Source organism: Patella vulgata, chromosome 5 (assembly GCF_932274485.2).
Source record: "Patella vulgata chromosome 5, xgPatVulg1.2, whole genome shotgun sequence".
NCBI lineage: Eukaryota > Metazoa > Mollusca > Gastropoda > Patellidae > Patella > Patella vulgata.
This window is the reverse complement of record NC_065883.2, coordinates 72,053,126-72,068,176: the sequence shown is the minus strand read 5'-3', so window position 1 is coordinate 72,068,176 and position 15,051 is coordinate 72,053,126. Positions and strand designations below refer to the sequence as shown.

General features: G+C 36.7%; 1 protein-coding gene across 2 annotated transcripts in view; it reads right to left on the bottom strand.

Moving 5' to 3' along the window:
• LOC126821889 (uncharacterized) overlaps positions 1–15,051 on the bottom strand; it is a 50,157-nt gene that overhangs the window by 16,169 nt on the left and 18,937 nt on the right. For both annotated transcript variants that reach the window (XM_050550486.2, XM_050550485.1), the window contains exons 5-10: positions 13,972–14,118; positions 12,913–13,134; positions 9,784–9,820; positions 2,640–2,749; positions 1,047–1,089; positions 410–449 (exon numbers count right to left, since the gene is read on the bottom strand). In XM_050550486.2, coding sequence (XP_050406443.1) covers positions 14,114–14,118 — 5 coding nt within the window. In that variant the 3' untranslated portion in view covers positions 410–449; positions 1,047–1,089; positions 2,640–2,749; ... (1 more) ...; positions 12,913–13,134; positions 13,972–14,113. The remainder of the gene's footprint in view (positions 1–409; positions 450–1,046; positions 1,090–2,639; positions 2,750–9,783; positions 9,821–12,912; positions 13,135–13,971; positions 14,119–15,051) is intronic.

The following is a 15,051-nucleotide window of genomic DNA, read 5'->3' as shown; positions in this document are numbered from 1 at the left end:
CCTTCATTAGGATACGCATCTATTGTAGCACTGAACTCTGTGTTAAAATAATATTTGGAACGTGTTTAACCAGTTCTATCACATATGTGATAATGACTGACACCAATTTTATCCTTACAACTTTATTCGGAGAAACCATGGATGCAAGTTATAGAGAGAAACAATTCGGATGTAAATAACGAACAGAAAGATAACAATCTGGATGTCAGCTGCTATATGAGAGATAACAAATTGTACCTAAATTACGAACAGAGGGATAGCAATTTGGATGTAAACTGCTAGTTGAGAGATAACAATTTGGATCTACGAATAGAAAGATTTGCATTTGAGCTACTAGCTGAGAGTTAATAACCTGATATAATTATAGACATGTTAAAATTGCTAGATCACCATTATAGTTCTAGTTTACCTTTTTTCAATAGCACAAGATCGAATAGAAGCCATATTTTCTGAAAATAAAACGACATGAAAATGACAATCAGACGTACATAGGAGATCTATCTTGTGTTAATTTTACATAGTGGGGTTGATTCCAGGTTTCTATGTTGACACAATATGGCCTGTTTTTTTGAATAGAAAACCTCAGCTACCATTCGTCAGTCTTATGATATCTGTATGGGGTTGCTTTCACATAATCGCAAAGCAATGCACAATAATAAAACTAAACGTAAGTGAACTACAATGATAAAAACTAAACTTAAGACAACTGCATAATAATAAACTTAGATATGATAATGATATCAGACTGGGGTTGACTCTATAGTGGGAGATTAACTAAGGCCTGAGTTTGCTTACAGATAAGACATATCTGCTGTGACCACCATACAAGGTTTCCAAATCTGACTTACAAAGCATGTTAAATTAAAGCAATAAGTATAGCATAAACTTTCAAATCAATTCTAGATTGTGCAGTTAGATTTTTCGAAAACCCCGGCATTTCAAATTTAGGGACAGTAATTCTAATTTTATATTGAAAAATATAGCAACGGATAGATGTGTAAAATAACTTAATTCATTAAAACAATACCGGTATTGATATTTATTACCTTCTCTTCTTTTGCTGGAAACATCATCCACGGTTACAGGTATCTAAATATAAACACAAACATATTACGTCATTAAAGATACGCTTACATTTTTATTGAGACGGATGAAAAAAATGGAAAATCGATAAGGCTCATTGTCTCAATGCTACACATGTAGCCACTGTCGATTTTCCGAAAGTGGGGGGGGGGGGACGTAAAACTGGTTAAAAGCTAAAACCTCTTTTCACGTAATTCAAACTAATTCATGAACATATATTTGAACAGTATTATAAATCTATTAAAAATCTGTTGACATCTAGCTAAACAATCAGGGGCTATTATCCGGGATCAATGACAATATGTGCCAAAATCTCACCAGAACAGATAATATTTGTGAACCGTAGTGTCCACAAACAACTGTTAACATACACAGATGAAAGCGTAAGTCCAAATGAACATTCTCGACTTGGATAATACCTGTACTATCATAACAGGTGCACAATATACATAATGCCAGAAACAGGAAACCAAGTCGTATTGGACAGGGAATCCAACCACGACCTAGGCTTGTTATGGGTAAATGTGTTTGGTTATTGGGATACGCTGAGGTTTTACCCCCAAGTTACTGATAGCCATAGCATTTTTTGTAATATACTCTTCAAAAAACTTAAGGGATATTCAGAAACAATACAAAACTGCGGTATTAAACTGCTGTTTTTATTAGAAGTAACCAGTGTATGTGAATAACAGGCCAATTTCCTACACATGAACATAAACAGTTCATATGAGCGCAGGCCGGTAGCCAGCTTGCTAGTTTCGTAGGGGCAGTGATGTTTTTTTTTTGGGGGGGGGGGGGGCACACCTGGCACGGTCTACAGTAGGTATTTTAGAGCTATGGTCAGCAATTTATTTTCGGGGGGGGGGGCAAAACATTTTTTCGGGGGGGCATTGCCCCCCCCCCCTTGCCCTCCTCTGGCTACGAGCCTGTATGGGCGGCTTATCTGACGGCCCCATTTCACTCGCAAAGAGCTACACTGTCAAAAGTGAAAATGGACGTTTTTGATTTTTGTCTTAATAATGAGTAATTGCTCCATCAATCCTCAGACATTCAGCAATTCGTCGTGGCATGCTCCTAATCAACCGCCCAATCATCACGATTTGGGACAATCTGACCCACTCCTCTTGCAGTGCCACGACCAATTCTTGCAGTGTTGTCGGTTGACGTTGGCGTCGACGAACACGTCTCCCGATCAAATTAAACGCACGCAAGCAAAAATACGCTAAACAGTAAACCTTATGCAAGAACCGATAGGAAAGCATGTCAAATTCGACAATGAACCCCTCCCACCCACGTATATGACGCGATTGCGTGTCGCACATGCAGCTCAGTGGTTCCGTTATGGCGATAAGTTCTTCTTTTGTGAACATACTCTCAAAGCATGTCAAGTGTCCATGACTATTTATCATATACATACCTGCATAGGTATTTGCATTACAGTATCCCCTACTTTTTTGAAGAGTATATATGTTTTTAGGAGAAATGTAAAATGATGTACTCCTGATATTTTCCTGACCTTCTATACATATACATCTCTTATCTCTGACACAATTTACCTCTTTTTTTTTGATAATATTATAGATTGCTCTTTCTATCTTCTTTTTCTTTAATTTATCTCCAGCTATTTCTATATTAACTCTATGAATAGTATCACCTGCCATTCTTCCTACAATAAAGATAGTAAGGCAAAGCGTGGAATATGCTCACACAGCAGCTTTGTTTCAACTGCAGCTTATCCGAAAGGAAAACTGTGATGTTCAACAAATGTAATGACCCCTTCACATGGGGTGGGGGGGGGGTATGGAAGCGTATCGCTGCCAATATTTACAAGATTTTTTGAAGTGATCAAGGGTCATAACTCTGGCAGTATTTATCGAAAATCGCTGAAAATGAATAGACTTCTACGTCTCAAGACTTTAAACACTGTGTATAAATTTAAATTGGTATGGAAGAGTATCGCTGCCAATATTAAAGCTCTGCTACAATGTCTTTTCCATTGATTATATGTAAAAGTACAAAGTCCTAATACTGGTAATGATAAAGTCAAAATACCCCTAAGGCAAGAGTTTAATGTCAAATGTTAAGTGTTAAATGACAAATGTTTTGTGGAAATTGCTTTATTTTTGACGTGTCTACATTTTACATTTCTCTCATTAAATTTTACATTTACGCTCTGCCACACCCCATTTGTCCTTCACGCTTTGTACATAGTACCTTTCGCACAGCATCAATTTTGATATGTAGGATATCACGTGACTTATTAATCTATACGGAAACCTGGCACATTATAAACCAGCACACTATAAGGATATTCACCGCACGATAACAGTAAAGAAACCCGACAAAAAAACATGTCTCGATTTCTTTTTGATCTCAGAAGAATTACTCTCAACATTAGATAAGATACTCATTTATCCTGGCTACAGAACTGATCATTCCATTACAGTATTACAATTGAAGATTTCAAAATTTGAGAAAGGTAAAGGATTTGGGTGCTTTAATGGCTCTTTACTGAAAGATCACGAATATGTTCTCAAAGTAAAAGAAGTAATTACTGAAACAAAACCAGAATATGCTTAATATGTTTAAAAAATAAAATAAATATGTTAGAAGATTACTATCAATCTTCTGATTCAAAATTAATACTAGAGACCCTAATACTAGGGACAAATAATACGATCAAGGGTTAAATGGATAGAGGACAGGGAAAAACCAAGTAAATATTTCTGCAATTTAAAAAAAAAAGAACTATGTGAATAAAACTGTTACAAAATGCATAAATGAATCAGGAAAAAAATTACTGATCAAAATGAAATTCTTCAGGAAATTAAATTATTTTATGCTAACCTTTATAAAAATAGAGACGATATATTAGAGGATGTTAATCTAGATCAATTACTAGATAAATACGAAGTCAATAAACTTTCAGATCTTGAGTCGTATAGTATCGATTGAATCATAACGAAATCAGAAGTATTAACCGCCTTGAAAAACAACAGAAGTCCTGGAACAGGTGGATTCTCTGCCGAATTCTTTAAACAAATTTGTTCCGATTTAGGGTATTTTTTAAGTTAGGTCCTACAACCACAGCTTTTATAAAGAAATACTACCAATTACTCAAAGACAGGGAATCATATCCATACTACCAAAAGTAGGCACACCGAGAGAATCTCTAAGAAACTGGCGTCCAATTTCACTGTTAAATATAAGCTACGAAATCTTAACGGGTAAATATTTTTACCAAAACTGATAAGCAAAATGCAAACTGGTTTTATTGCAGGTCGGTACATTGGAGAAAACACCAGACTTTTATATGATATTATGCATGAAGTAACTGTAAACAAAAAGAGCGGTCTTTTAGTCGATTTTATGAAAGCTTTCGATAGTATATCATGGAAATTTATGAAAAGGTATTGATTTATTTCAAGTTTGGAAAAAACTTCAGAAAATGGATCAATATTATACTAAATGATGTGCAGCTCTGTGTGTGCCAAAACAAATTTTATTCGTCTTTCTTTAGTATATCAAGAGGATGTAGGCAAGGTGGTCCAATATTTCCATACCTGTTTATTCTGTGTGCCGCAATAATGAGTATAATGTTTAGAAATAATACCCTCACAAAAGGGATTAAAATAAAGATACCGAATATAAATTTGACAATATACAGAGATACAACCATCTTTTTGGATGGACCAATCAAATTTCTAAAAGATAGGTTGCCAGGCAACGAAACATACGCACACAGCAGCTAAATCGTCCGGGCAGTCAGCAAGAGTTGTCGCATATTTTTAATTTTCGGTAATGAAACATTTATAATACACTAAAATCTGATTATAAATTTAAAGTCAATCGGATATTAACTTTTGCCTCTAGAGCGTCCACAAGATTTTTCAAAGTGATCAAGGGCCATAACTCTGGCAGTAATTATCGGAAATTGCTAAAAATCAACATGATTCTTCGTCTTTTTACCTCAAAAAATGTGTATAAATTTAAAGTCAATCGGACATTAAATTTAGCCTCTAGAGTATTTACAAGAATTTTTGAAGTGATCAAGGACCATAACTCTGGCAGTAATTATCGGAAATCGCTGAAAAACAATAGGATTCTTCATCTCATGACCTTAAACACTGTGTATAAATTTTATGTTAATCGTATATTACCTTTAACCTCTAGAGCACCCCTAAGTTTTTTTTAAGTGATCAAGGGCCATAACTCTGGCAGTAATTATCGGAAATAGCTGAAAATCAATAGGCTTCTTCGTCTCATGACCTTAAACACTGTGTATAAATTTAAAGTCAATCTGATATTCATTTTGACCTCTAGAGCGTCCACAAGATTTTTTGAAGTGATCAAGGGCCATAACTCTGGCAGTAATTATTGGAAATCGCTGAAAATCAATAGGTTTCTTCGTCTTGTGACCTTAACACTGTGTATAAATTTAAAGTCAATCGGATATTAACTTAAAGTCTCTAACTCAATATCATCCAAAACCTTCGACATTGAAAACACGATTGATTTGTCGATTTAAACCAACATTGATGTTGTGATCCTACCGGGAAAAGATGGCCTTCTGATATCCAATATTTAAGACAAAATAAACATTTTACAATTGTTACACGAATCGTGTACCATAATGCGTTTCAGCGCTATTTGTAATAAGAGACTCGAAAAACGAGGCTAGGCATATTCCACGAGTCATGTCAAACGGTGAGGCTATATTCTTATCTAGAGGGTATGCCCAATAAAAACTATCGGCGTAGACTGGAAAAACCAGACGCTAGAGGTTGAAATTCGATTGAGAATACTGGCGTATTTCGCCGAACCTAACTGATTAGAAATTACAGTAAAACAGAAATGATTGAATGTAAATCAATTTATATACACTCATATTACATTATTGCATGTGTTGCGACCCATTTGTGTCAATTTCTAGGTCGGACGGACGGACATACGAGGTCAAAGACAATGTACGACGACATTTCAAAACCAAAAAGCGAAATCAAATGGGAATCAATCATATTTGATGAAAATATAGGTGATTTGTGACAAAATATCAATTGTTTAGCTTCTAAAATAACTAAATACACCAAACTTATCTGGTTACAATATAGGATTATCCATAGGATTCTGAGTACTAATCAATATCTTAAAAAAATGGGTATACAAGAAAATGATAAATGTACATTTTGTACAAATTATGTAGAAACAATCACTCACATATTTGTCGAGTGTGGAAAACTTGAAAAGTTATGGAAAAATTTTCTTAATTGGTTGGATTCGATCATGAATTCCGACCTATCCTTATCTCCTGTGCTTATAATATTCGGGAAATTTAAACCATGTAATAAGCAAATTAACATACTCTTGTTAATCATAAAAAACTACATTTATAAAATAAACTATTAAACCAAACAATATCCCTAGACCGTATCACAAGAGAAAAAGATACTACCGAAAACTTGAAAAATACAAATACAAAATGAATTTGAATTATGAGACATATATAGACAAATGAGGCTATTATGAAGCTTTGTTTGCTGAATGATCACTATTTGATGACCCATAGTCCAGGCAAGATAGGAAAAGTGCGGGCAGTTGCTGCAATAGAAATGCCGAGCACGGTTTATGGTCGGTCTAGACGTATATTATCACCAAAAAAAAGTCCAAGTCCGAAATCCGTGCCCAAATGAATCAAATTGGCCAAAATCCAAAATAGCCGCCGGTTTTGACTGGGAAATGCCAGTTTTTATCCACTTATCATAATATGATCGAGTTTGGTATCAAAATATATCCTTTCGGGGTAGCTGGATCCATTTCCATACACATTTTGTTGATTAGTTATACCGCGGTCAGTTTTGGCTGGAAAATTCGAATTTTACAAAATTACAATATTTGGTGTCAAAATATATGTTCTGGAGGCAGCTGATCCCTTTTTGACACATTTTTTCATCTTGGTAATTAACTAGTTCCCCTGGGTCAAAATATGTGGAAATCCCATTGGAGATTTGGAGATTACGAGTGGTCGAGTCTGCCTCAGATCTAATACGATGGCTTCTTTGATTCCTTAAGTGATAATTCGATTTCCGTGTACAAAGTTCAGAACATAACACTTACTTAAGAACGCGAAATCCCCCTCCTATCTCAGATAAGAAGGAGGTGCAAGAAGTACGGATATTATATAAGACGGCTCTAGCAGCTGAGACTGATTTAGTTGATGACCCTAAAAGCTCCCAACGTCCATTCTGTTTCAGAAAAATACAGCCTGTAGGATTCGTCATAGTCTTTATATTGTGGAATCTTCCAGACGGAGCGTCAATTTCATTATTTTGTGTTCCAGTTAAAGATGTCAGAAGTCCTGGAAAATCGTACGACCTACTCACTAAGTGCCATTAGAAGACGCCTTGATGTGAGAGTTCTTGAATCCCGTATTCGTCAACTTTCTACACCACTGCATACATCACTACAAGTTGATACCATTATTCCTTTGATCAAGCAATGTCTGGAATCCACATATTTCACATGGGGAAAAAACTATTATGAATAGATCCACGGTTTACCGATGGGAGTCCTTTATCCCCGCTATTTCCGAAATTTACATGATTTCACTTGAAGAAAAAGCCATTCTAACCACCCCTTTTCATGTTCTGGTTCAGAAAGGTGATGCTGTCGTTCTCCTAAATCACTTGAACAACCAACATCCAAGAATGAAGTTCACATTGAAGTTCACAATGGAGAATGAAACCAACAATAGCCTCCCATTTCTGAATGTAATGGTAAGAAGAGAGAACTCAAATGTTACCACCTCAGTGTACAGAAAACCAAAATACACGGACCAGTATATCTGCTAATCACCCCAAAGCATAAAAGCAGGCAGTATCACCACCTTAACTAAAAGCGCCAAAACATGTGTGACCCTGAATACCTCATCCTGGAATAACAAGACATAAACGACGGCTTCATCCAACACAACGGCCATCAAGAACAAATTGTAAAAAGTTCATCAACGCCACATTATCAAACCTTCCAAAACCTGATAAACCAAAAAATGATAAACCCCTAATACGAGTTATTGAAAACAGAAGCAGAGATAGAAACCACATTCCTCAAAGGCGGAATAACAAAAGAGTTAGTAAATGCTAATGGAAAGTCAAACCCCACAAAGCCTATCTTACCGAAAGGCTGTGTCTATGCGAATTTCACTGTTGTTGTGAATTCAAACGACTTTTAAATCTAAAGGGGATATGTCACCCCCCCCCCCACCACCACCACCACCACCACCTCCACCTCCAACCTCCAACCAATCTACTGTTTTGATCGATAACCCACGACATCGAGTCAGCTGGACCAAAATAAACCGCCATAACAAAAGAAACTTAACAATACAAGAACCAACCAACATCAACATCGACATATCCTTATAATCATCTTAACAATATACTTACTACTCTCAAGCCAAAGATTTATATAGTTAAAAGCAGCATACGCTTTAAAGGATCAAAACTATGGAATTTGTTGCCACCCTCTTTAAAAAACTTTAAATAACTTGAATCTTTTCAGGAATAAACCTCTTTTACCTTAAATCTACACCAAATATATTATCCCCAAAAAGCATGTACATGTTGTACATTTGTTGATACATGATATATCTATTTATTCAAACTTTCTGTTTTATGAACTCGCATATATACTTAAATTAATCTTTTAAGTGATTTGTATATATTTTCCTCTATTGTAAATGATTGCGGTGTGTTTTTTAATGCACCAGTCTATATCTTTTGTAATATATTTTCTATGAAGGGCAGGATTTTAGAAAGACTATTATAGCCTGATCTTCAACCATTCTCAAATAAAGTCATTATTATTATTATTATTAACTGAACTAAAACCGAATCGAGACCCAGGCGTTTACATCCGTAGTTTTTTCTTTGATGTGCATAGCAGTTATATCTCATATGAACCTGTCTTGACGTCATCATAGATTCATATATTCGGTTCATATGAACCGCTATTAACGTCATCACGGGTGGATATATTCGGCTCATATGAACCGCTATGATTGTTATGGTACAGTTTGTAGGTAGCATTCAGCATCGAAAAGGACGGCGTACTTATCGGCATATTTTTTAGATTGGTTATCCATGCTCAATGTCTAAGATATCTGTCAGAATTTTCCTTCCGTCCACATTTCAATTATTTCTCCAAATATTTGTCGCCAAAGGGTTCCTTTGTAAAGTATTTTTGGGTACAGTCCACTTAAAACAGTTGGTCAAATTCACTGTCAGAATTATCGGAAAAGATTGCCTTTTGATCTAAATTTTCTTCAGGCATTGTATATGTAGGACAAAAACCTTCTCTACCTCGGATTGATATGATAGAGAACATGCGGGCAAATACAACCCCAGATCTTTTAATGTAACTCCCCCATGTTTAACCTATATGCTTCCTGGCATTATCCAATCAACTAAATGAGCCCCCAGCTCCGAGAGCCGAGCTATATAATACCCGTACAACTTCTTATCTGAGATAGAAGGTGATTTCGCGTTCTTAAGTTACTGTCATGTTCTAGTGGACTAATAGTGAAACTTTCACCGAAACAATTAATGTTGTACGCGGAATTTGAATTGGGGGGGGGGGGGGGGGCGTAAAACACCAACTTCAAGTAATCCATCACTACAAAACAAATGTTAATAAATAATTTACCTTCTTTTATTCTAGATAAATTCTCGGCACAGAATACCTGGAAAAAAAAATTTAAGAGATATTTAAACAATTGTTCACGAAATAGAGAGAGAGAGAAATGGGTTTTAACGTCCACTCGACACAAACTAGGTCATTTCGGGACTAACATATGGTTTAATTTTATTTCAATAATTCGCTTGCGCGTAGTGGTCTTTAGCAGTGGGAGGAAACCGGAGGACCCGGATAACCCACGAGATTGGACAGGCGACCCTACTGGTTGTCACGTACAACCGAGGATTCGAAACCACGCCAGTTGACTCAATGACAGGCCGTATGATACAGCACGCACGTGCTAACCATTCGGCCATCCACCCCCCCCCCCCCCCACACACACACACACACACCCGTTCACTAAATAGATAATAAATATGAAACTATATATTTGATACTCTCAAGTCGTTATAAAACATTTACATTCATGTGATATAAATACTTATTACCTAATAATACATTCTACAGTAGATATCGCTTGTGTGATAAATTCCATAATCTACAGGGATGTCTCCTAGGAGATGTCGCTTTACATGAATTTGATTGGTCAATCCAAAAGGAACTAATTTTTTTATTTTCAAAGAACAGTTCATTTTTTATTAAATGTAACTTCTTTCTTATTATAAAGGAACTATTTTTATTTAATTGGCCTTAATGGAATGACTGGGTCAATATAAAGGTCTTTGCAATGGTTGAGTTGCCGTGAAAAAATGATGTATCACTACGCCGTAATGTAATCAGGTTCAGTAAAAGTGAAATTTATAGCAAAGAATTATATTTATTTACTAGCAGGATACCCGGCTTCGCTGGGGGATCATAACTCCGAAACTGGAAGTGGTAGACTAACGCCACCTGGCCTATGTTACTCCCCGGTCCGAGCTACCCCTATACCCCAAATTTCAGACTCGGGGCAGACCTAGTGTAGCCGCCAACCCCGAACAGACCGGCTTCGCTCGGGGGTCATAACTCCGAAACAGAAAGTGGTAGACTAACGCCACCTGGCCTATGTTACTCCCCGGTCCGAGCTACCCCTATACCCCAAATTTCAGACTCGGGGCAGACCTAGTGTAGCCGCCAACCCCGAACAGACAGACAAACGACAGTCACAAATATATATATATAGATTTATGCATGTAAGAAGGGATTGGGTAATAAATAAAATCTCCTACTCGTCTTTTTTGATATCAAAATATATCAACACTCGTCGATAAAGTGAAAAAAAAAACCCTCGTGTTATCTACTTGTGTTGATATTTTTTGATATCAAAAAAAGACTCGTAGGAGATTCTCTATATACTCTGTCAAAAAAGAATTGGATATATAGTGACGGGTATTTAAAGCTGCAATGCTTGCAATGATGTCGGATTTCATTTCGCCGTAGTTGCGGTACAAGATGTCAAGACTATGTTCGCCGAATAGAAACATTGCAGTAAGTAGATGAATTGCGGTAAGCAATCACAAGCCATTTGAACGTCCACGAGAGCACTCCTCCACACCTCTTGGACATGTTTCAATCAGTACAATACCGGTGGAAGACCTCTGCAGGACAAGATCACTAAATTTGGGTTTTGCAACGAACATTTCTGGACGCGTGCCAGTTATGAGAAGGATGTCTGCACAAACAATGGGGAAATAATTTTGAGAAGCTGATTTACCGGCTAGGATAGCGTATTTTGGACCTTTTATGTAACGTCAACATCGACGTTTACGAGCAAGAATGTACAGGGGTGGGACTTGGGACACTGGTGGTGAGTATGGTTCAGCGACGAGTCACGTTTTCATTTACAACGGTGTGATAGAGGACAACGTGTGTACCGTAGGCATCGCAATGAATGTTTTGCTAACAACTGTGCCTCGCAAGCTGACAGATTCGTTAATGTATGTGTGGGGGTGGGGGTGTTAGGGTGGTCCCCTGACCCCCGGGAAAAATAGTGAGTCTCAAAATAAGTGTTGTCACTACAGTCGATCTCAAAATTAGGGATCGGCAACTAAATGAATTAATGAGGTAAACAAACAATGCCAAAATAGAAGGGAAAAATCCCGAATACTTAATATATGTATGAATATATCGGTGTATTTGACTTCACAATCCGCACCAAAGATTCACGTAGTTTCCATGTATGGAGGTTATGGTTAAATTACGTGATATAAGGTCAATTAGGTGATTTGCGGATGATATTCAATACATGTATTTAGCAAACTAAAATATCTTCTGAAGTTTCCTATACGTTTATTTTTTTTTCATATTCCTTAGGCTCAAAACCAAACGAAACTAAAATACTTTGAATTTTATTATTTTAATTTGCGCCGAGTATGCTGACCTCAATCACATTGCCAGAAATATTCAGCATAAACCTAGCGGACATCAGAATTTTCGAGACGATTCATAGAACATAGTCTCTTTAGACTGTAGGCTGTGCCGTGCCGTGTGCACGAGTTGAATTCTTGCAAAATTCTTAATAAATAACACGAATTCCCATGCGCAGTAGTACTACTCAATTTTACGCATGTTATATGTGTTTATGACCATCAGAATTCTGCAAAATCTTCTCCAATAGTTCCGGAAATGGCAATCCCTAGAAAACGCGTGGCTGTGTCACTCGTGCATCTGTCGGTTCATTTTTGCTAAACACTTCTGCTCCAAAACACAAAATCGATGTGTACGACCTTGGCCATATCCTAAACCGGCAGACGTGACCTTGTGTTCTTACAGCGCAACCTTACAGGTGTATGTTTCCTGGGTGAAATTCTTCACCGTCACATGCTTCCCATTTTGGATAGATATAGAGAACTCTTTCAGCAGAACATTTCCAGGCCGTATGCAGGAGTAACAGTGGATTTTCTACAGAATGACATTAATATGCTGTTATGGCCATCAAGATGACCAGACAGAAGCCCCATTGAATATCATTGGTGCCGCAACACATGCACTATGCCAAGTGCATGTCTATGCCAAGAAGCTGTAAGGCAGTGATTGATGGTCATGATGACTACACAGGGTACTAATTTTAATGCCCTTCTGCAACAATGTTTCGTTACGCAAATGCCTCTAGTGAAATCGGTCCATATCAAGAATATAAGGTGATATAAATATACAAACCTCCTTAGATCGTGTACCATGCTCATGTATTACTATCATCACGTGACATAAAGATGTGTCGTTATGGAATTTAAAGAATTCATCAATTGTTTCCATCATGCTCTTGGCTACTAGGTTGACCGGATAACCGACATGACCCATACAAAGAACTGGAAATGCTATACTCGCCAACTTCTTCTCAGATACTTCTCGTAAACATGCATTCACCATTAACGCCACCCTCTGTCAATAAGAAAGGGATAATAATAATTAGGAATATGTCTAATGGAACTAAATGAATAAATTAGCCAATATAAGTTTTCAAGATTGTATTACATCTACTTATTTTGTACCGTTACGTCAAATAAAATAAAAAATGCCCCATAAATGATTGTCACCTAGGTGTTATTGAACAACATCAGACAAAAGCCACCATCATTAAGTTTTTCTTTGATTGTAAAAACCCAATGTTTTTGTATGATTTCTGTGTTTTGAAGAGCAATGGCAGAAGAAATTCCTCTCTAGCCATTGTTGCACTTGGAGCCGAAACTTGAGGGGTTTTAATAAGTGTGTCTATTTTTATTGTCCAAGTTGCCTTTTACGACACGCAGGAAATACGAAGGGCATATTCGTATCACCCCCTACACCCCAGGGGTAAAATGTGATCAGCTTCTAGTTCTAACTAGTGGAAACACAAACAAACCCCATTTTTTTTATCTTTTCTATTCATCTTTCTGATGAAAATATCACGGCCAAATTGACTAAAAGGTGCAATTTATCACATGTGACAATAAAATAGCTTGTGACTTTTTTCCGGTTTAATATGTTGAGCAATGTAATCGTATAATAAAGGATTTATAATATTTTATATAATATATTATTAGCTACTCACGTCATGGTAGTACGAAAATCGTTTATTTCTCGTGTCATGGTAGTACGAAAATCGTTTATTTCTCGTGTCATGGTAGTACGAAAATCGTTTATTTCTCGTGTCATGGTAGTACAAAAATCGTTTATTTCTCGTGTCCTATATATAACTGGTAGAGCGAAATTGTCACTCATTTCACTAGTTATACTTACTATTATTGGGGATGAAGAGTCAAATCTGTATGGTGGAACATTCAATTCAATTTTATATTGAACTGGTTTATCCGAAACTTTTACTGTTTTAATATCATATCTGTGTGGAAGTGTCTGACTCTCTACTACATCAACAATTACATCAACCTTTAAATATATGAAAAACAATCAATTAAAATTCATTTCTTTCAGCTTCAGTCAGTTATTTAAGCATTACAGGGAAATGGGCTTACACATTGAAAATGATACGAAATTGAGGCCCAACTCCCAACTTCCACACATTGGGTTCGGAGCAGAACAGTAGGACGTTAAACCCCATTTCATTTCATTTCATTTCATTTCCACACATTGGTTCATCGGGATTTTCCGACGTGGTTTCCCCTTGGTGCAGTACGGGATGGGGGGGGGGGGCTGTCAAGGACGGCTATCCAGTACAATTTCCCTCATAACGCACTGTATGGCATATGTCTGTCTTCATTAGCTCAGTCGGAACAGAACAGTAGGACGTTAAACCCTATTTCATTTCATTTCCACACTTGGTGTTTCTACGTACGCCTGTGGCTGCTACTACTTACTACATAGAATAGCCCATTCTTTTAGTGTGAATAACTACTGTACAACAACTCGATGTCCTGGTAATATCCTATGTAGAATTAGGAGAGGTGTATGGTTTTGTATTACCTCTGTCATGGAACTACTCCAATGAAGAACATAAGCGTCGCTATCCAAATGTATGTCCGCATCTGCTTTGACATATCATGTTTCATTTGCTTTGCACAAAAGAGACCAACAAATTACCAAATAAAAATAACAGTAAAGTCAGACGGGTATTCGTAGTAATAAAGTTGGAATATAAAGTACAAATTGTTATATTTTATTTCATATTTCGAATGATGTTCTCGGATTCTTGAATTATGGCACCTAGTGAGTGATTCCATGAGAACCATACATAACACCAAAATAAAAATATTCATTTATGACTTCTTAATTTATAACACTGTATAAATACATAGATGATGTTGTATATCTTCTTGGGGATCACGTGGCTAAGTGGGTAAGACGCTGGCTCGCTAGCCTGGA